At 50.1% G+C, this 22,875-nt stretch overlaps 1 protein-coding gene across 5 annotated transcripts in view; it reads right to left on the reverse strand.

Annotated features, from left to right (window-relative positions):
- Positions 1-3,201: 3,201 nt before the first annotated feature.
- Positions 3,202-22,875, reverse strand: part of SHROOM3 (shroom family member 3) — a 138,608-nt gene continuing 118,934 nt past the window's right edge. For 4 of the 5 annotated variants that reach the window (XM_054030076.1, XM_054030074.1, XM_054030078.1 and 1 more), the window contains exons 8-11: positions 19,956-20,450; positions 18,612-18,762; positions 11,864-12,136; positions 3,202-10,897 (exon numbers count right to left, since the gene is read on the reverse strand). In XM_054030076.1, coding sequence (XP_053886051.1) covers positions 10,562-10,897; positions 11,864-12,136; positions 18,612-18,762; positions 19,956-20,450 — 1,255 coding nt within the window. In that variant the 3' untranslated portion in view covers positions 3,202-10,561. The remainder of the gene's footprint in view (positions 10,898-11,863; positions 12,137-18,611; positions 18,763-19,955; positions 20,451-22,875) is intronic. The other variant, XM_054030079.1, reaches the window with a different exon arrangement.

Here is a 22,875-nt window from a genome sequence, read left to right on the forward strand (position 1 = left end):
GGGCCTTTCACAGCAGAACACGCCAAGCCCTTTGGGTAGGGAGGGGCAGCAGAATGATCTGATGTCCCTGACAAATGAACTATACCTGGATCTTCCACTTAACTCAATTCCTGGAGAGCTGGGCTGTCTTGGAGGAGTGTGCTGGGGAGAGGGGGGCCTAATACACTTTATCCCCTCTTAGGATGGGAAGCTGGAGGTTTTCTGTCAAGCTGAGCTGGTGTCCTACAGCAATTGAGGTGCAATTTTTCCCAAAGAACCTGGGGCTGGAGGGGAGAAGGCTGTCATACTCCTCAGGACCAGAGACACTATCATTCTGCCTCACCCTGGCTGCAGGATGCCTGAGTCACCGGGGAGCAGGCTTGCTCTTAGAAATGCCTGTCTCCTAGGGCACGGATGGGGTCTGCCCCTCCAACTAGCCCATTCAGAAACAGCTTCCCAGAAGCTACACTCTCCCCTCCTCCAACTGTATGGGAAGCTCATGGGCAGCGTCAGCATGCAGCATTCTGGGAGCTTTCTCTGCCACACCAAAAGGTATGTTTGTTTCCATGGCAGCCCAGCATGGGAATGGCTCCAGTGCTAGGAGCTGTACAGTGCAGCTGTCTAACTCTCTGCTCCCTGCCCCTCCAGGCTTGCTGTGAACGTGGGGCAGGACTGATGCTGCACCTCCACCCACGCTTTGACTGCCAGCAGGGTCATAGTGCGCAACTCCAAGCAGGCTGGCCTGGGAGGGATGTAATCCAGGCTGGCTAAGCTATAGCCTCCATCCTTGTATTGGGGGAACACTGGCTGCCGCTCTCCCACTCAGATTTCCCCTGTGCTTTAAGCCAAAGCCGAGGTGGGGAAGGAGTCTTAAGAGAGAGACCAGAGGAAGGAAGAGAGGAAACCATGGAAACTCAGGTCCCCTGAGGGACAGGCGAGACTTATCCCTATTGCCCTTCCCCAGGTGCTCAGGGGGTAGCTCTTTGGTGCATGCATGGTAGGTGCCTTGCCCTCTCACCCTTTAAGATCACACCTATTCAGTGGAGTCAGGTGGTACCACTCCCTCTCTCACTTTTGGGTTTACTGACCTGCTCACAGATGTTGGCAGCTTCCAGGGCTCTGGATACAACAACTGCAAAGAGCTCGGGTGGGAGGGAACCGTGTGGTGTGCAGTACTTCCTGTGGGAAGCCCTGAGGGGGGAAGTGACGTGAGATGGCTGACGCTCATGAGCTGTAACTACTCCTGTTGTTACCAAGGAGGCTGGTGTATCGAGTTAACAAGAGGTGTCTAGGCTGGCTCGTATTATACTAGCAGCATAATAAAACCTTTGCTAAACCGAACAGGATAGAATAAGTAAGAGAGAAATATTACACTCAACCGCTGCCCATGCTACCCAGCTACATGCCTATTTAGACTCCTGCTAGCTCTCACTGAACTAAGGCAAATATGTGTCCCCAAGCTGGGAATCACTTCTAGTGTAGACATAGCCTGGCCCTGCCACTAGAGGGCACTCAAAATGTGTCCACAACTGCTGATTTGACACTCACCCTGACTCCCATAATCTACGACATTCCAGTCTTGGTTCCGGTAGATAGGTCCACGACACACACACACAGCTACTCACTTATTTATATGCAGCTTAACTCATGGGACATGCAGAATTGCTACATTTCAGACCCTTGGTAAATCCACTTCAAAGGGTAAAAACACCTGGTTCCTAGAGACATTTTCACATGTGACTTAAGCCCTTAGGCCCAGAACTTCAAAGGTACTTAGGCACCTAACTCCCACTGAAATGGGAATGAGGCCCCTAAATACCTTGGGAAGATTTGGGCCCTAGGCTCCTAGCTCTCTTAGAAAGTCAATGGGCCTTAGGCTCCTAAATCACTTAAGTGCTTTTGAAATTTTTACCCTCGAGCCCTGTCAGACTATGGTTGCGCTCATGCTTTGGAGTCCCACTCAAAGTGGGGACTATGGTGTGGCTATCCAACAGGGTTCTCAGAAAAGTTTCCCTGTCCAGTCTGCTCAAGGAAACTGAGCTGCAGCCCAGTTTGTAATACTGTGTTCGTACATGGTCGTGGTCAGCCTGGTTTCAATCCTAGCGCTAAAAAGGCCTACGTTCAACTCAGCGCTTTCATCTCTGGGCAAACGCAAAGCACTTTACTCTCTGCCCCATCCACAGTTGCTTGTCATTGAAGTTAACCCTCCTAATGCATTACAGCAAAAGGGCCTTGTTCCTTCAGCTGTTCCAAATCTGATGCTTAAGGTGATAACAAGAAGGTCCAGCAGTTACATAGCACTTTTCATCAGTAGATCTCAAAGTGCTTCACAAAGGAGGATGGTACATTAGCCCCATGTTACAGATGGGGAAACTGAGGCACGGGGTGGTGACATGACTTGCTCAACATCACACAGCAGGCCAGTGGCTGATCCAGGAATAAAATCCAGGTCTCCTGAGCATGAGTTCAGTGCTCTGTCCACTAGAGAACACTGCCTCCAGGTAGGCCACTCCTAAGTTCTCTAGGAATCTTGCAGAACTGCATAGTCTACTTAACCCCTGGAAAGTGTCTGGAAAAAGTGAAGATAAGTCACGGCAGGGGAGAGTGAAGCCTGCAGGGGAAGTGAAGATTAGGAAGGTATGATGCTGCTAGCCATGGCTGAAAACATTTAAACAAGGAGGAAAAGGGCCTAGCCACCCATGTAACATTTAACATTAACTAGCCATGCTGGTAACGGGAGCTGGTTGACATATTTGCACAAAAAAAGTGGTGTTATTGAAAAACAGCCTTTACAAAATGAAACTTTTGGAAAACATCGTCAATATTATTGAAATTTTCAATGTTTTTTTTTAAATTATTTTTATCCAAATAATGTTTTCATTTACCAAAAACTGTTTTTGTACTGCAAACTGCATTGTCAGTACACAGACATTTTTTGAAAAATTTGGTAAAACAAATGGAAAATTTTGCCAAAATTGGCAAATGGATCTATTTTGAATCCTGCCAAATAGAAATGTCAACATTTTTTATTACCTCCCTTCTCCCGTATTTTGACCTCTATTAATAACTCTTTAAGCCGGTTCCTATTTACTCCAGCTGAAGATTTGATTCTCTGGATTTCAATTCTAAGACACATTTTTGCACTGGAACAAATGAGAAGGAAAAAAGTACCTTTCTTTCTCTTCCCCCTTCATTTGATTTAAGAGACATCAGTTTATGGAGTATTTGGTAGCACTTCTTTTATTGTCAGTATCAGTTAAGTGGTTCTTACATGTCAACAAATACGTATTTCAAGTAATAATTACACATAATGCTATATGATAACAATAACCTTAAATTGTAAACTGATTGGCAACCTCTGGCAACCCCAACATAGGAGGAAAAAAGTCATTTTAAGAATCACTGAAAGCAGCTGAAAATATGACGTGTAGCCAAGCTGTGAAAAGCAAGTAAAATTGTCTGTAAGCAACAATCAGATTGACTGACTCAAACTTTCAAAATTTCCTTTATGATCAACTGGAAAATAATTGTGCCCTTATTCCTGGGTCCAAAGAGTCCAAAGAGGCATCTCTCTCTCTTCTCCCCCGAATCCCCTTGCCCTCCAACAGACTGCAAAAGGGTGACAGCAACTAATGCAACACTATCAAACAACAAATCTAGCTAAGAACCTGTGCCTCATCTTGGCACTACAAGCAGGCTGCTCCAACTCTTTTTTTGCATGGTAACATGGCATGGAAGAGAAGGAGGCATTCGTTAAGATTTCAGTGTTGGTGCACGAGATGCTAAGGAGCCTCAATGCTAGCTAGAGATGGTGTTGGCCTCATGTGGACAGGCTGCTGGTCTGGCTATGGCCTAGCTGAACAGATTGTTCCTGACTTCACAGGCCAAGTTCTACCCTCAGTTAAATGCCGGCAACGTGTACCGAAGATTCATGACTAGCGAGGGCAGAAGTTGTCTCCACCTGTTGGGGGTAAGTGGGGGATCCCGGTGCCCACATTAGCCGCATGAATACATACAAATACATAACACGAGTGATCTTCATGAGGCAGTGACATTGCATTAGAAAACCCCTGAGTGTTGTGCTCTGACAAGGGAGGCACGGCCTACCCAAGTGTAAGTGCAGTCTGAGGGAAAACGGGAGCACCGAGGCTGCAAGAACACGGCCAATCCGCACTGCCAGAATACCAAGAGATTGACCTTGGGGTTTGTATTACACACTTTAGGTTGGTTATAATGGAAGCACCTTTCATCTGTTAATCGAGGCTAGCCTCAGGCCAGCCTGGGAGAGGGCAGTAGGAGAGGTGGGGGAACCTGGGTATGAGAAACAGATATGCCCCTAATCTGCTTATTTTCATTTATTAATATTAGCATCTATTATTTGTATTACCATAGCACCTAGGAACGCTAGGCATGGAGCAGGGCCCCACTGTGGGATCCACTAGGAAAAACTTTTGATCTCTCCTGTCTAGGAAAGGCCCTGCCTGGCTCCACATGTGGACATTTAGAACTTGTGCAAAGTGGGGGTAAAATGCTATCAGGTTGATCTGCTGGCTTTTTACATTCACTTTACACAAGTCACACCAAGGAGAGGCCAATGGCGAATCAGGCCTGGAACTACAAGGCATTTGCTATCAGATGGTCTCATGTCTAACGTTCACAGAAAATGAAGTCCCTTTCATCAGCCAACCTGGGCATGGTTTTAGTCCTGGGGAAAATCTTGAACGTGTGGTTGCCGAATCCACCTCCCCATCCTCCACCATTGACGTTGTACTCTGTTTTTAAAGGAAGCAAATCCCAGTTTTGATGACTGGGACTGCGTTGATTTCAGGCCATACAGCATGTTATGACAGCCGAAAGCAATTCCAGCCACCCCCTGCAGCATGTAACTACTCTGTTAATGGAGGTATTTGAGGATTTACCAAGTGCTGATTTAAAAGTCCTGTTGTAATTACGCAATACACTGCAGGATTGTGCTGTCTGACACACGCCTCCATCCTCTTCCAATCTACAGCACTAGCCCTGGCTGCCGTGACATTTACACAGTTTCACTGCTTTTCAAAAATACCCCCTCGGGCTGTAGGACACTAATTTCTTTCACAAGGCCAGAACCTCAGCCGAAGTCAATGTAGCGGTGCCGATTTATGCCAGCGGAAGGCCTGACCTGCATTCCTTACCGAGAGAACCAGCAGAAATTGGCCAACAACAAGTAGGTCACCATTGGAAGAGTTAAAACAGGAACATTTGCATCCCAGTCCACTGCATAGAGACTGCAGTCCCCTCCCCCACACCTCACATGTCTCATTAGTTAAAACAGCAGCATTCTGTTGGGGGCTCTTCAGAATTGTTGTTTTAATAGCAGGATCGAATAAACCAGCCACTGCCCACAAGGAAAGATGGGCCATGTTAACCCTACACAAACGTACATTTCAGGTTCGGCCCAGCCGCCCCTCTGTCATGGCTTTGCAACCTGGCGCGCAGAGTCACGGTGCCGCTCAGGTCTGGCCCGTCCATTTTGGGCTCCCCCCAGGAATGTGGGCCCTAGGTACATGCCTTGGTTGCCTATGTGTTAATCTGGCCTTGAGCATTGTCCGCTGAGAACGAGAGTCAGGGAAATATGGGCCATGACCCCTTAGCACCAAGGGCTGAGGCTTGTGTTCCGAAGCCAGGCCGGGGAGCAGTGGGCAGAAAAGGAAGAGGTGTGGGCAGGAGACGTGCAGGTCCCCCACCGAGGGGCTTCCTCACTAGGGAAAAGCAGGATGTTCTTAACGAAGCTGAGGTAAAATCCTAGTGAAGACGAGGCAGTATGTAGCTTTCATGAGTTAGCAGGTCAAGATAAAGACTATGGGGGATCTTAGGACTTACCTTGACCTGATAACCAAACTGTTTGGTCTTCACTCGGATTTTACCTCACGTTACCTAGGAGGGTGGGCGGCACAGCGCCAGCCCCCCTCAGCCCCAGGAGGGAGGGCAGTGCAGCCCCAGCACCCCCCAGCATTGGAGCACGAGGGCAGGTGGCCCGGCCTGAGCCGGGGCCACCGCACCGCACGGGGGAGCCGCAGAGCAGGAAGCAGGAGAGGGAAGGCATGGGGGGGGGGGGCCGAGCATGGGCAGGGCCCCACCTATCTGTTCGGGGAGTGCTATGATACTCACCTGACAGCCTGCCCCAGAACGAACACAGATTAGTGACACCAGAAGCCAGGCGTTACGGTTTCTCTACCTTGGGGGCTGCACTCACATCCACTGCCAGCAGGCAGTGATTTGCAAGAGCCCTGGTGCTGCTGTCTCCACAGCTCGAGGATGGCTAGGCACAAAACATTCCCAATGGCTCAGCTTCCCCTCCCCCCACTGGTTCGGACAGCTGGGATGACTTAGTCCAGATTTGTTCCGCAGGGAGGAAGATCAAAACAGAATATGGAAGATATCAGATTACAGAATGAGTCAGCAGCAAGATCACTCTCTCTAGGGCCAAAACCACGCATGTGAGCCGGGAATGTAGTGCAAAGGCACCCAGGAGAAGGAAGAGCACCTGTACCTTTTCCCTAAATCAGTCATGATTCAGCTGGCAAAGGGAGAACAGAGTGAATGTTTGGATCCCAAACAGGGAAGCTGCTTTAGAACTGTACATGAAAATACCTTATTTAGTCCTAGCCCAAAGCTGTCAATTATGTTTTCACGTGGTTGACTTAAGTTTTGAATGGAATCCAGCCTTGTAAAACACAACATGGTGAATCTCTTCTGAACAGGGAGAAGATCTGTCTGCTTGTCACCACCTGAACTTTTGGCTTCAGCAGACTTGCCCAGAGGAAAGAAAGAAAAGCAAAATTGCACCACTCCTGAGCTCCTCCCATCTCTCGCTTGTGACAAATCACCCCAAGAAACAAAACAAAACCATGTCCATCACAACACACAGGTCATGAATATGTCAGCATGTGAGAACATGCCAGGGGACCTTCACAAGCCTGTCCTGGAACGTCCTGCTACAGTTGCTCCCAGAAAACACACTCTGAGCTGTTTCAAACACAACTATTTTGCCAAATGTTTACATGTTTGCTTGTTACTCACAGGTCTGGCAAACAGAGAGATTGTTCAAGGCTATGTGCATATTGACCCTTGTGAAAGAGCATTCTAAACAGTTAGTAAATACAGCCCCACCCTCGGCTAGTGAGCTGACAGCCCCTGAAACTCTATTCAGAGATACAGCAAATCAAAAGAGAGCTGGTCAGGGAATTATTTCCCCCATGAAAGATCTCGGGTAACATTTTCAAAAGTACCTAGATGACTTTAGGAGCTGAACTGCCATTGACAATCAGTGGGGCATAGGCTCCTAGAGTTACTCAGCTGCTGTGGCTGAAAATTTCTTAACTGTCTCTAGTTTTTAGCCACACTGGTGGAGGTGTGCTTCTGCAGCTGCATCTGTTCAAACCCCAAGTCTAGATGGGCAGTCCGCGATACACTGTGACGGGCATCCTGGGTAAGCTACCCCGTGTGAGACATTTTCAGTGTGTCTACATTAGGGGTTTGCACCGGTGCAGCCACATCACTGTAGCTACACTCATGGCTGAAAGCCTAATGTTCTGACCTGTTTCAATGCATTGCAATGTGCCTCTGCACCGGGCCTGCACAGCTGTTCCAGTATGTTCTTCTCTATACAAGGAAGAGGCTTCCACTTTATGCTACTTCTAATTAAGGGAACAGGAATGCTTTGTGGGAAATGAGGCAATAAATATGTTTCCTCTCTCAGCTAAAGGCACTTAGAAGCAAACTCATGGAGACTGATCAATGTTTAATTTTCTCCAGGTACATGTCAAAATGTTCTTTCCCCAATCTGCTGACTCCGAAAACCCCAGAGAGTTAGCAGAACAATGCTTATATAAGGTTGTGCAAAATTCCTTCCTTAAACCTGAACCTTAACTCATAGCAATGAAACACAGGACAAAGGGATGGTGGAACTTCCTTCAGGAAGATTGCCAGGAATGGGTACTCAAAATACATCATCCGCATGAATGTACAGACAGTGCTAGTTGCTCAGAGTTTAGTAACAATGAAAGGATCCATTCTCTCCTTGATATATGCTTATAATTCCAGAATGGACAGTAAGTTACTTTCCGCTGTATAAATGTAAATGATCATTTTCCTCAATGACAGTTGCTTGTGTGATTGGAGGTTAATCTCTAAACGACTTATATACTAACCCCAGTGCATACACACAGTGACAACTGACTTCACCAGAAGCTGAGCGTGTGGACTAAGGGGAGTATGAGCCAGAGGGCCAGATCCTCAGCTGGTGCAAATTGACACTGAGTAAAGTGACAGACCTATCTAGAGCTAGGGGACCTTTAAAGGGAGGTTCTCTCTGGCTTGAGGGGCCTTATGAAACGTTTTGTGGGACAGAACCATGTTCACGTCGAGAAGCAGCTAAAATGGTCCTTTTTGTTCTGTTTGGACTATCCCTAGTTTCTTCCTTTCAAAAAAATTCCACATGCCGTAGTGACATGCAATTGCTTTGTTCCTCCAAAGACATCCTGTAACACACAGGGCAGATCACCTTCAGGGTATGTGAGGGCTGAAATTTCATTTGGCAGCAAGGTAGTAGTACTGTATGCCATGCTTCCCAAGGCAGCAATACATTTGAAACCTGCAGGGAGCACTTGCTTCAGAAAAAAGGACCTTAGAAACAGCAGTGGAGACAGTGCACGCTCTCATTTTCACCGTTTACTGTTGAAACACATAAATTAATTGCATGAAGGTCTTACAAACCATGCATGTCAGAGCCTTTGGGGGCACTGGTATCTGAGGCCCTCTTGCAGAGGGATGAACAATCACACACTCAAGACGGGAGCAGCTTAAACAGCAGCAGCAGCGACATAAAATCTCTATGAGGTTAGACCAGAGTGACCAAAATGTGTCTTGTGAGTCAAATGTAGCCCATGGATTTCTACAATGCAGTCTGGGGACGCCCTCAATCTTTAATAGGGAGGGTGGTGGTGGTGGAAACAGTTGATGATACATGTGCAACACCTTGGAGAACTAGAGGTCCCAGAATTCAATGCTCCATAAGTGAAATAACACCCACTGCCTTAAAGAGGAGACCATTTCCAATCTGCTTTGCTTAATGCAAAGTACCTGTAGCCCTGGAGCTCTGGGTAAGTTGCTCAAGTAATGTTCAGTTGAGCAAATTTGGTTGTCCCAGGTTAGACTGACTGAGAAATGACTCACTAACCCTACAGTCAGAAACCCCATTTATCTAACTAGGACAAATGAGCTTTTAGAATATACGGGTTGAAAGGGACCTCAGGAGATCATCAAGTCCAACTCCCTGCTCACAGCAGGACCAATCCCCAGACAGATTTTTGCCCCAGATCCCTAAATGGCCCCCTCAAGGATTGAATTTACAACCCTGCATTTAGCAAGCCAATGCTCAAACCACTGAGCTATCCCTCACCCTGGGATAGGTGGGAGTAGACAGAAGACTTAAATGCAAGCTATTCGCGCTGGGGCATGTAACCCACTGTTAGCTATTAGAGGATTTCAGATAAGATGGGTCCAGATAAACGAGGTATTACTGTTTTAAAAAAATATGCTGGTATGTACATCATCCCCTTTAGAAAAAGCAACCTATATGTAATGCCCTTTAAAGACCCTCTCCCAAATCAAACTAACAACCTTCAGGTTGCTTTTAGCACAGACCTTGCCTTTGTATTGTCTTAAATAATCTGTGAATCCAGAACCAGAAGGGAATCTTTTTGCTTCATTCTAACTTTGACTCCTGAGTTGCTTGGTTCACACAAGTGCTTGTTTAAACTCCGGATGTATCTAGCCACGGGATCCAGAAGAGGATAGATTATACTTTGCTGGGCAAAGTCTCCTTCGCAAGGACACTTACTGGTACATTCAGCAAATGTTGAAACAGGTTGAAGCTTTTTCTGGTAGCCCTTTATTATGTAAAAAGCCCCTGAAAAGATGCTCCATTCTAGGGTGCGACTATCTTTGGAGATTCCTCTTTTTGTTAAGTTTTCACAAAATACAAAATTAAACGCATTTTCTACTTACAGAACCAAGGCTCAAGTAACTGACTAGCATATGTACAACAACTTACACTTTCTGTCTTGTTTTTTAAAAATATAAATATCAATAATGTTCAGGAGTACCATGGGTTGGTTTAATTTTTAAGGCTTCATTCTTTCAGATCCTTCATTATTTAACGACAGTGCCTCACTTTGATTGAGGTGTGGGGGCAGTGGGGAGCAGAGGCAACCACAGCATGTTACCAAAGATGACATGTTTGTTCATGATAAGCTGGCCCATTCAAAAATAAGTGCCTCCTCCTCATACCTTGTAGCCAGGGAAATCGTTCACCTCCCTCTAGCGTGAGCCAGGTTAGATTAAGTTTTCATAGTGAGCTCTCCGGGCGATGGCATAGGGAGAGGAATGCAAACTGTTTTTTTCCTTCCTTGAATTCTCCTTTTAAACCCATCGCTCCATTGTAATTGTTGAGAGCTCTCCAAAAAGTACTCTGATTAAATAAACTCAAGCAGAAGAGCTGTACCCGAGGCTTGTCTGGGAAAGGTTAAAGTGAAGAGGCTCAGGGTGCAGGTAAACTACCGCTGACCCCCGGGGGGGCTGTGGCTGGGGCCGCTGCTGCTGTTGTGTCCGTGGGGATGAAGTCTGTAGGGAGGCTTTCCGTCAGGCACTTGAGCTGTTCCTGACCCAGTTTAATCTTGTCGTCCAGCTCCCGCTGCTCTATGAGAAGTGCGGACTTCATCTTCACAAAGTGCTGGTACTCCTGGAGCTGCTCCTCCGAGAGGTAATTGCCCAAGATGTCCAAGACCACACGTTCTCGCCGGTCCAGGTTCTCCTTCAGCTCCCGGGCATCCTCGTGCTGGCCAGCCAGCAGCTTCCTTTTCTCAGTCAGAGAGCTCTGCCACATCAGAGACAGGGAGTTAACATCACAGTGCTAATCCAACGACCTCTTCCCCTCCCCACAGCCAGCCTTTCCCTCCTCTGGCAGTGATGGCCTGGGGACTAGGCTTCCCCCATACATGGTCACACACATGGAGAAGGGGAATAACATTTCAATGTGGATCAAACATGAATCCTACTCAGTCATATTCTGAAATTGTTTGGTCAACATGGTAATATCTTTTATTGGACCAACTTCTGTTGGTGAGAGGGACAAGCTTTCGAGCTTACACAGAGCTCTTCTTGTCTCACTCACCAAGCTTGAAAGCTTGTCTCTCTCACCAACAGAAGTTGGTCCAATAAAAGATATCACCTCACCCACCTTGTCTCTCTAATATCCTAGGACCAACACTGCTATAACAATACTTCATACAGCATGGTCAACATGGTGCAGATGGGGTTAGAAATTGTTAACAAAACACAATCAAGCCATGGTTTCTACCAGGCTTTCTCCCCTATGCATGGTCTGGTCAAACAGAGTTAAAACATGCTTAGCTGGAGCCAGGAGACCACCATTAGTCCAGCTGTGTGCTGCTTCGTCTGCAGTTCAGCTTGCACAGCTGATGGTAAGACCAGCCAAAAACAAATGCTTTTTTTTTAAGTTGCCAAGATGCATGGGGTGAGAGTCATTTGTACAAAATATCAGCCAAGATTCATGGGGCCAGAGTCATGTTTACAAAGGTTTGTACCTATGAAACAGGCTCAACTGTTGGCTTCACTTTGGAGGATACAATCCTATATATGGCTGGGAGTTTCAAAGGTTCCTAAGGCCTGGTTCTCGTTGACTTTCACTGGGAGTCAAGCACCTAACTCCTTGAAGCCCATTTGAAAGTTCCATCCTATATGTGCGTGTTCTTCTAATCACCCGTTTGCTTAGCACTCTCAAAAATCACCAACGTTCTAAAGTTTACAAAAAGAGACATACCCGCTCTTCAGGATTCACATCTTCACCTAGGCTACTCAGAACGTTTTCTACCCGGGCCAGACGCCCTGAGAGGGAGAGCAAGAGGTTCACCACTTTATCCAGGTCGCCTATGAACATCTTGTATTTGTCAAACTCGTTGGGCTTGCATAACTCGCTGATCAACACTTCCACCTCCTCTCCCAGGGCATTATTCAGCTTGATGTCTGCTAGCAGGCTCTCCTTAGCTTCCTTCAAGATCTCCAGTTTGTGGGACAAACTCGCGATGAGCTCAGCCTGGTAGGAGGGAAATATTATTACTGTTCTTTATGGTGTATGCTGTGCTGTCGGTGTGACCATATGAAAACATGGCCCTGGTCCCATTAGAATGAAAATTCAACAAATGTTGACAATGGTCACAGAGGGATGAGCTGGAGAGAGAGGAGGAAATGGAGGAGACAGTGAAACTCAATGTGAGAAGTTTTGAGCTGTTGGCCGAATGATATTAGGATATCGCTTTACTTGCCTAGTAGCCCAAATCGTAACCTGCTTTTGTAATGATTGGGCAAGATTTTTGGTGCCACATCTTGATGCACCACTTGATATACCTTAAAGGGAATACTGAGCTTCCCTTCCTTTGTAAAGTGTTTTGAGATCTCTGGATGAAGAGTGCTTTATAAGATTGTATATATTGAAATCAATGGGCGTTAGGCACTTACGTACCTTTATCACGCTCCCACACCTTCAGGATTCTTGTTTGCATGTTACGTTTTGCATTGTCCTTTGTTCAAATAAATATTATTTAAAAAATTGATTGAAAAAAGGGAGCAACCTTGACTAATTAACCAAGACTCTGGCCTGGGTTGTTATGGTGTAACAAATGCCAGGGCTGGAAGTTGTTAGCTGCATTGTGCACGCTGGATCAAAAAGCCTCGAGGCAAAAGAGGAAAAAAACTTGTCATGTTTTTCCCTCCTATATTTGTCCCTCTTAGAATGCACTATAAAGTACTAAGAGCTAGGGGCTCCAAAGGACTTAGAAACCTCAGCATCAGGTGCAAGTGCCACTTTCAATTTCAGCTTCAGCCAGAGCCTTGGCAGAACCCACCGCCTGGGCTGGCGTGGCCCTCGGCAAAGAGAAACCAGCGTGTAGCTTCACCAGCTAAGGAGAGTTAATGCTCCTTTTGTGAAAACCCCTGCAGCTGTTGCACAGCCAGTGAGAAAATCACCCTGAAGTGCAGCCATGCTGTGCACGTCCTGGAGTGCCTGATTCCGATTAGGATTTGGGGGAAAGCAATAAGTACGTGTAGTCCCTGGAATGAGGCTGGTAATGCGATAGCTCTGCTTTCACTTAGCAGTAAGCCACAGCAGAGGGTGCATTAGGAGCCGTTGGAACACCACGTGTTCTGCTTTTGCTTTCAGCTTCCTGGGGAGTAACAATACATCATTATACATAGCTGAATATGCATTGCACACAGAGGCTACTGGGTACAATATGAGGTCTCCTTCCAAAGAGTAAGTCCCTGGGGTATTGAAACGTTTCAAGGAACAACCCTCTTTCTATCAGAAGTGCGGGTAATTTCACGTAGGCAGCCTCTGGGCTTCAAATAAAGTGGATCTTTAACTACAGTCAAACAAATTGTAGTGGAAACCCTGGGGATGCTTGGAAGTGGTCTTTTAAAGCAAGGAGTTGCCCCTCAGAGATGGTTTTCAATGCAAGCTTCCCTGTATCTAAATAATACAGTATCGTTTAGCCGGTTACCACTAGATGGCTGCATTATTCACACATCCGTTGGCGTCTAGAGCTGTCACCAGCGGTTAGTTTTCTGACTGTACTGGAGTCCATTAACATTTCTGTGACAGTGCCGAGGGTCAGTGAGATGTGAACAAATACTCTTGACCACATATTTCCGCTGCCCAGGTTCATGGTGATGAGGCACAGCTAAAGCCATTTCACTTTATAGCTGGGAATCCCCAAGGGGAAGATGACTGGTTGTTGGGTACCAATGCAGAGCAGAATGGTTTTTGGAAGGGGGAAGAGAAATTATAGTCTCCGCTCCTGATTTATTAGCATTACACTGTTAGCTCATCGGGGTAGGGACGGTATCTTCCTATGTGTCTGTGCAGAGCCTAGTCCAATGGGGCCCAGCTGTGACTGGGCCTCAGAGCTACTGGAATACAAACACAGCATAAGAATGGCTCTGATCCTGGGTTGTGCTTTGGTCACTTTGCAATGCTCTCCCCTTGCAAAGCGGCTCTAATGTTGGTGAATTCAGCCTTCCCTGTGCAGGCAGATCCTCAGGGGGATTCTCTGAGCCACCCTAGCTGCTCCCACACCGACCTCTCTTGCAGCCAGGTCAGGGGGTGTGGCCATGGGAAAGGGGTGTGGTTTGGGAATCCCTATGCCCTAGTGCAAATTTTTTTCCCGGAGGCCTGCTGGTGCAGCTGCAATGGGCACTTCAGCCCAGTATTAACATGCGTCCATCAGGGAGAGGGGCACCACAGGGCATGAGCTGCCCCTCGCCTCAGCAGGGACCAGGGCGAAGGGGCCAGGCAGGTGCCACAGCCAGCCCCCGCCAACACCCCCTGCCTCAGCAGCCTGCTGAGTGCCTTGAGCTCGTCACCTGCAGCCCTGCCTCAATCAAACACCCAACACCCTGCGTGCCTCACAGACACCCCCTGCCTGGGAACGAGGAAAGGGCCTGAGGGTTGCCACTGCCGGAAAGAGGCCCAGCCTTTACCTTGACGGTCCCCATCATGGCATCGTCCAGGTGGAAACCGAGTGGCACCGCCGAGTCCCGGTACCTGGGGGACCCACGGGACCAATACTCCAGGGAGCCTGACAGCCACGGATCATGGGGTGTGGCCACTCAGAGCAGAAACAGCTGTGAACCTTCCAGCCTCCTCCAGCCACCCTGGGAGCTGTGACCCCTTCTCCTTGCCCTCCATCTGGCAGCTCTGCTTTGACCTCTGCCACCTGCCAGGGACGCTGGGCTCTTCCAGCCCTAGGCGCAGGCCATCTCCAGCGGTACTCCACCAACATATACAGTTTGGTGGGGGCAACACGCCCCATGCCCCTCCCAAACTCCACTCATGGCCGACTCCCTGGGACTGTGCCTTTAGGCTGCGGCCCACAGTTTGAGAACCCCTGCCCTAATGACCCCTTGTTGTCTTTCACAGTTGATGTAGTTTAGAGCAGCCTTCAGGCTGTTGCAATCCGTGCTAGAGAGCCAAGAGGCACAGAGCAACCCCAGGATCATGGGAGTGAAAAGAGCATCTTTGTGCTCCTTGGCCGTAGCTAAGGATCCAGCCCAGTCATTCTAAACGCATAAGAGAACCACACTGGTCTCATCACATGTGATCAGGAATCCTTTGCTACTCCGATCCCCTCCTCCCCCCCACAGCCAAGCAAACACCAAACAGCACCCCCTGGCACTAATACCTCTGACTGCAGACCCAGTTTGCCCCTCATTAGGAAAGAACATGTTTCTAATGTATGCTACAGATGGGCCTTCACTTTTGGTCAATGTGAAAGCACTAGCTGTGAGGCTGGGATGCAGGACATCATCAGCTGAATTCAGGCTCATCCTATTAAACTGGGCTGGGGGGCAGAACCTCCCTGTGCCGAAGTGTTGTCCTGAGCCTCGGCTCACTTGCTCCTGGGTAGCTCCACTCAGGGCCGGCTCCAGCTTTTTTGCTGCCCCAAGCGGCGAAGAGAGAAAAAAAAAGATAAAGCCGCAATCGGCAGCACTTTGGCGGCTGCTCTACCGTGCCGCTTCATTCTTCAGCGGCAATTCGGCGGCCGGTCCTTCCCCCTAAGAGGGACTGAGGGACCTGCCGCCGAAGACCCGGACGTGCCGCCCCTTTCCATTGGCCACCTCAAGCACCTGCTTCTTGTGCTGGTGCCTGGAGCCGGCCCTGGTTCCACTGGCTGCAGTGGATTCACTCCAGATTTACACCGGGGTATGGGAGAAAGAACGGAGGTCCTTTGTCTTTTGCAAGGTGCAGTTGTAGTGACCCAGCTAGAATTCATGTGCCTGGGAAACTGGGGGCAAGAGAGTCAGTAGCCAAAGGAGCAAAGAAGGCAGCCGAATTATTACAGTGGCAAATGGGAAAACACCACAGAGCCACTCACAGGCCCAACGGGAGCATTTCTATTGACTTCCATGAGCTCTGGATCAGTGGCGCCGCTCACTGGTTATCTGCAAGTTTTGCAGGAGAACTGTGACAGGTTGTTCAGAAGGTTCTCTGTGTATCTCCCTGTCCTTGAGCCCCTTGTACCAGGAGGGTGTCAGGTGGTGGGGGTGGAGGCAGGGAGCAAACATACCTTTTAATCAGAGCTTTGTCTTGGAATGCCTAGGAGTCTGAAATGGACCTGAAAGCACTTGCTTCGTATTCATTAATCAGTGACTCTCCTGCCCTTCCAAATGCCAGCTCACACAGTCCTTTGCATATTTACAATGGAAATGTGCTTGGTTTACCCAAATGACCACTTGGAGTAGCTGCCTCCCCTCATAATACCTCTGCAAATGTTACTTCACACAGACGCCCAGCAAACATGCCAAAGCAATCTCGTTAATCACTCAGCTCCATTTCTGTTTTCCCACGCAAATATAACCTTTGATGCTTGGGTCTGGTCCTCCCCTGGCAGGCTCACACCTACTTGCTGGCTTGTCAATCCTTCACTACATGCATCTGAATCATTTGCTCAACTCCTTATCCTTTTACTCTGACTTCTGTCTTTTTGCTGATACAGGCAGATGGGCGTTTGCTATGTTCAACAGCACTCAAAGAATTAATCCAATGCTGCAAATCTAGGACTGGCTGTAACTAGTAGGTTTAAAGTGAAGTGCTCTACAAACTGGGGACTAGGCTAGTTATTTAAACTAGGTGTTAAGTGGGGTGGAAGGCACAAGCTAAATGTGTGTGATAGTTGTGTGTTGTCAACTCATTTATTCAGTGTGCAGTTACTATCCTGCGTCTCTGCAGAATCATAGAAACAAGATGTTTCTCTTACCTTAGCTAGTCCATTCCACTGCCAGGGTTGGATTGCTCCCTACAGAACATTTTCTAGCACATTGCTGAGGTTTATATTAAATGTCCTATGAAATGGGGCTTCCCAATTCTATCTTTACTTACTGGTATTACGGATGCACCTAGATGGCCCAAATGAGATTGGTCTCCCCAGCTATCTAGCCCTTGTACATACACATAAGAAGAGACAGCCCCTGCCCCAAGGAGTTTACAATCACAATAGACAAGACAATGGCTGTCACAGAGCAGGCACATAAGGTGAAACTAGCACTGAGAGGTGAAGGGACTCAGCCAGGCTCACACAGTCCCAGTGTGGCAACTGGCTTGCTAAGACCCAGGTTGCCAGATTCCCAGTTCAATGTCCTAGACTCTAGACCAGAGGTGGGCAAACGGCCCACGGGACCCTCCTGCCCGGCCCCTGAGCTCCTTCCCAGAGAGGCTAGCCCCTGGCCCCTCCCCTGACCCCTACCCGCAGCCTCGGCTTGCTCCACAGGCTGCAACGCTCTTGGCGGCAGGGCTGTGAGCTCCTGGGGCAGGGGGCTGGGTGCAGGGAGTGAGGGCTCCAGCTGGGGGTGTGGGCTCTGGGGTGGGGCCAGGGATAAGGTGCTCAGGGCTGGGGCAGGGGGCTGGTGCAGGGAGTGAGGGCTCCGGCTGGGGGTGTGGGCTCTGGGGTGGGGCCAGGGATGAGGTGCTCAGGGCTGGGGCAGGGGGCTGGGTGCAGGGAGCGAGGGCTCTGGCTGGGGGTGTGGGCTCTGGGGTGGGGTTGGGGATGAGGGGCTCAGGGCTGGAGCAGAAGGTTGGGTGCGGGAGTGAGGGCTCTGGCTGGGGGTGCGGGCTCTGGGGTGGGGCCAGGGATGAGGGGCTCAGGGCTGGGGCAGAGGGTTGGGTGCAGGGAGCGAGGGCTCTGGCTGGGGGTGTTGGGCTCTGGGGTGGGACTGGGGATGAGGTGTTTCGGGTGCAGGAGGGTGCTCAGGGGCTACGGTGGGGAGAGTGGAACCCCCCCAGCTCTCAATCCCCACAGCAGCATCTGGGCTGTGGGGAGGAGGCACCTCTCCCCGCCGCAGCAGTTCTGGGGCTCTAGGATAGGCGCCCCTCCCGAGGCCCCAGCATGTCCTGGCTGGGGGAGGGCCTCCCTGGCCACGTCTAGGTCCGGGTTGGGCCACCCTGACCAGGTCTGAGCCGCTCCAGCTGTGCCGCCCTGGTTGCGGCTGGGTCCGGGCCGCCTGGCTGCGCCTGGGGCCGAGCCGGGCTGCCTTGGCCGCGGCTGGGCCTGATACAGCTGCAGATGGGCCCGATTTGGCCGCGGCTGGGTTCCAGGCCGCTCCGGCCGTGGCTGGGGCCGCCCTGGCCACGGCTGGGCCCGATCATGCTGCACCGCAGCAGAGTTGGGGCCGGGGGAGGGGCGCCCCGGCCATGGCAGGTTGGGAGCCCGGCTAGGTGGAGACCGGGAGAGGGGCGCTCCTCCCCCAGCAGGTCCCCGGGCAGGTTTCCTGAGCGCCTGTGCGGTGCTAAATAGGCTGCTGCGCGGCCGCACAGCTTACAGGGAACTTAGGTTGGAAGTGGGTTAAAGCTCCTATGAGAGCAAACCTCCAGTGTAGATGTGACCTCCATTTCTGAAGGGCCTATGAGTGTAGTGTCTAGGGAGGCTGAAGCTGAACAGAGTTGCAGTTCTACACATCTGTGCTGAGTCTGACCCCTGCTGGTCACATGCAGAACAACAGAAACCCACACTGTGAATTACCTTCTTCTCATTGATGTCCAGCTGCTCCTCTTCCTTGTCCACATCTTTTGGCAAGTCTTTGATTTTATTCAGCAGCTCTGCTTTGGGGGCTGACATGTTATAGTAAGCAGTGCAGGTGACCGAAGTTACACCAGCTTCCTTTTCTTCTCTTCTATACCCCAATGAAAAAGACGCACAACAGATCCAGAGAGGGGGTTTAGTTTAGATGATAAGGGAATAGAGAAATGTCAAAATCAAAGTGTCAGGGTATCAGCTGGGATAGTTTATTAATACTGTCTGTTAAGAAGACTGCCGCTTCCCACCAGTAGATGGTGCATGTCAGCCATTTTCAAATCCCTCCAGGCTGGGAAAGCCAGCACAATCGCACTGATGTTTGGTTGTCTGCTAACAACTTGTCTAAACACTGGGGCCGGATCCTCAGCTAGTCTAAATTGGTATAGCACCACTGAAGTCAATTTAATTGAATATCTTATCCAGCATAATCCAGTTCTAATTTATTACAGCAGGGCTTCTCCAACTGTTGCATTTGGCCCTCTGTCTTATATTAGGCATTCTTCAAAATTTTGGGTCATTTTTGCAGCACACTGTAGTGTTTTTGATAAGGGATTCCCCCATCCTCCCCTCTGCCCCCCCAAAAATATTGCCTCTCATAAGCTATCTGCTTTCCCAATGATTTGGTCCTGATTCTGTTCTCCCACCAGTTTTACACTGAGGCAATTCCATTGGGTTCAGTGGAGTTACTCCTGGTTACCATGGTGTGAGATCAGAATTAGGCCCTTTCCCTCTGGTTTGGGGGCATAGCATGGATCTCAGTTTCCAAAAATATGGGAAATGCCACTGCAGAGATTAGCCAACAAGGGGGTGGAGTCAGGGCCGGCGCAACCCATTAGGGTGCTAACCGCGGCGGCCGGATCTTCGGCCGCCTCAGTCGTCGGCGGTATTTCGGAGGCGGGACCTTCCGCTGCCTCTGTCGGGGGCGGTATTTCGGGAGTGGGGCCTTCCGCCACCTAGAGCGGCAAAAAAGCTGGGGGCGCTCCTGGGTGGAGTGAAGCAACCTCTCCCTCCCCATGTCTCTATACCAAACTCAGCACCATATTCTCTACTGGCCTTAGTGTCCTGGAGCTTAGAGGAGAGAAGGTCCCGAGGCCAATGGCTACGCACAGCCAAGATGGTAGGAAACCCTTTTACAGAATGATTGGCTAATCCCAATGTATGGGGATTGAGCGCAAACTAGTGCTCCAGCGTCACTGGCAGGAAGAATTCAGCCTGCACTCTTCCATACAAGCGAGCAGGCAAACAGCTCTTCTGACATATCAGCCAACCCCCCACATGAACCGGGCTCACCTGTCATCCTCGGGCACCGTCCTGATGGCTTTCTTTTGCATCATCTGTCTTTTCATGTTGTTCTCTTTCAGCAAGCTGGTTCCATTGGGAAAGATCCCTTCCATTAAGTCCATGGTTGTCTTCATTTTGGAGTCTGGATCCAGGATATCTGCTAGAGACTTATCCCTGTGGACGATTTCTTTGGCCAGGGCCTCTGACTTAATATCCTCCGGGGTCTTCTTCTTTATCACTTGAATAGCTGTGCCCTGAGTCCCGGGACTGAGGCCACCATTTTCCGAATCCTTCCCCTGGGTGTCTGGCTCTTTCAGGTTGTCCCCGAGTTGTGCTGCATTCTGCTTCTCAGAGTTTGGCCGCTCCCCTGGAGCGGCAGGCGACTGGTGCGGCGACTCAGTGTTCCCAACAGACGGTGAAGTGGCCCAGCTGTTTTCCCTGCTGATGGAACTCAACCCCGGCTTCTCCCTGTCAACCAGATTCCTGGGAAACCTGCCCAAGCTGCTGTGGACAGAAAAGTTCTATGATAAACATGGGGTGAAGGGCTCCTTTTGGACAGTGAAGGTATGGCACAAGCAAGAGAGGTGTATAGTAAATCACATTTCCCTTTCCACTCCACTTTCTCTGGTCTATTTGAACTGTAAGCTCTTTGGGGCAGAGACAGCCTCTCGCTAAGTGTTTGTACCTAGAAAAATCCACTCTAGGAAGCTAGTGGCGCCAGAAGTAAATGATCCCCATGACTCCGAACACGGTTGCTTCCTTATTCCAGTAAAGATCGAATGGGTGAGTTACAAACTTTTTGTGTTGGACAATATGGGGCAACTGTTGCGCTCCCTCCCAGTGACACGTAACAAGCTGATCCTTGCTGTGGGACCTTAAACTACAGCAGCCACCCTCCTAGCAAGCGTTCGGAGATCAGATTCGTCAGCCCCACGAGGAAGTCAATCAGCTTGACATTCTCAAGCTGGGAACGAGAATAAGCCTGAACAGTTCAAATCCTAGCGGTCCTTTTCACACTGACACCAAAGGTTCCTTAACAACTCACTGCCACAGCCCGGCTAATAAAGTCAGGATGGGCCCGATCCTCAGCTGGTGTAACTTGGGGTAGCTCCTTTGAAGTCCACACAACTGCTCTGATTTACACCAGTCCACGGCCTGCTTTGCAAGTTACTCCGGCGGGATAAACTCATTGTATTCGGGAGCTGCGATATTTGCGTGGCCACCTCTTGACACCCAGTCGCCCTGTTGTGACAGGATCGTTTTGCACAGGCTCTGCCATATATTCTGGGACACTTTGATCCTGCATGCCTAGGTTTCATGTGGGATCATCCCAGGGGTGAAAGTGAGCCGGTACGGGCCGGTACTCCATACCGGTAAGAACCTGCACTGGCCCATACCCAGCCCACATTAAAGCGCTGTCCCAGCCCCTTTTGCCTCCTGTCGGGGGCCCTGCCGCTAGGGTCCGTACCAGCAGGGCTGCTGACAGTGGGTGGGGGAAGGGCAGCAACGTTAAAGCGTTGCTGCGCCATCACTTTAAGGACAGTCTTTTGCTGTGGAAGCACTTCTAAGGATCCTCAAAGCGCTGCTGTGGCAAAGGACTGTCCTTAAAGCGCTTTAACATCGCTGCCCCTTCTCTCTGTCGGCGGCACTGCCAGTAGGGTTCGTATCGGCAGAGCCGCCGACAGGGAAGGCAAAAGGGACCCGGACATTAAAGCGCTGCCCCGGCAGGGCTTTCGGGATGGTCCTTTGCTGTGGCAACGCTTTAATGTTGCTGTGCCCCCCACCCATTGGCGGGGCCACCGACGGGAGGGGGAGGGGGCCGCAGCAACGTTAAAGCACTACTGCGGCAAAGGACCCTGCAGCACTTTAACGTCCCTGCCCCTTTTGCCCCCCCCCCCGGCCGCTGATGGGCAGGAGGGGCAAAAGGAGCAGCTGCCCTGGAGCCAGCGATTTAAAAGGGCCGGGGCTCCGGATGCCGCTGCCCCTATCGCAGCAGCGGTGTCCGGAGCTCTGTGCCCTTTAAATCAACACAGGAGCCCTGGGCGGCGCGGTCCAAGTGCTGGCTGGGGGATGCTGAACCCCCAACCCCGCCCCTTCCGCCCGAGGCTCCGCCCCTTCTGGGGGCCAGAGCCACCCCCCGTACTGGTAAGTGTCCTCAGTTACTTTCACCCCTGGATCATCCCCCTCAAAACCTGGGACGTCCCTCTGACCACTGGAATGGAGAGCACCCACCGCAGCACGTCAAAACCCCAGGACTGACTCTCCTCTCACGCAGCAGTGAATAAGGAGTAACTCCATTGAAGTCTGTGCTGTAACTGAGAGGAGAATCAGGCCCAGTATATTCTCTTAGTTACAGGCCCCAGTGATAGCATAGATTTATGACACACATACAGCTGCATAGGGACTGTTTAACCAGGGACCCCCTTGCCCGGCCAGTGCCACCTACAGTAATGGACCTGCCAACTTTGGGTACTTACTCAGGCTCACAGATCTCGGGCTGCAGGGCTAAAAACAGCAGTGTAAACGTTCGGATTTGAGCCGGAGCCTGGGCTCTGACGGGGGTGGGTCTCAAGACCCCAGGCTCCAGACCGAGCCCGAGCGTTGACATCGCTATTTTTAGCCCTGCAGCCCGAGCCCCACAAGGAAGAGTAGGTGCCGCGGGTTTTTTATTGCTGTGTAGGCGCCACAGAGTTTGAAAACCAGAAGGAACCAGTTTATCTGCCCCCTTGTATAGCAGAGACCACAGTCTCAGCATTCTCCTTCTTCCTTAGTGTCATTGATCCTTCCCTGTCCGCCCACAGAGCCAGAGGCTAGCAAGCCCTGGTGACAGAGACTTTGTCCAGCTTCCCTGCTTTCCTTGCTGTGTGTGTACACTCCCTAGAAGCCTTTCCGCTCAGCTGGTGGCTGTGAATGGGTCCCATGGGTATGC

The sequence above is a fragment of the Malaclemys terrapin genome, chromosome 5 (genome assembly GCF_027887155.1).
Source record: "Malaclemys terrapin pileata isolate rMalTer1 chromosome 5, rMalTer1.hap1, whole genome shotgun sequence".
In the NCBI taxonomy this organism is placed as follows: Eukaryota; Metazoa; Chordata; order Testudines; family Emydidae; genus Malaclemys; species Malaclemys terrapin.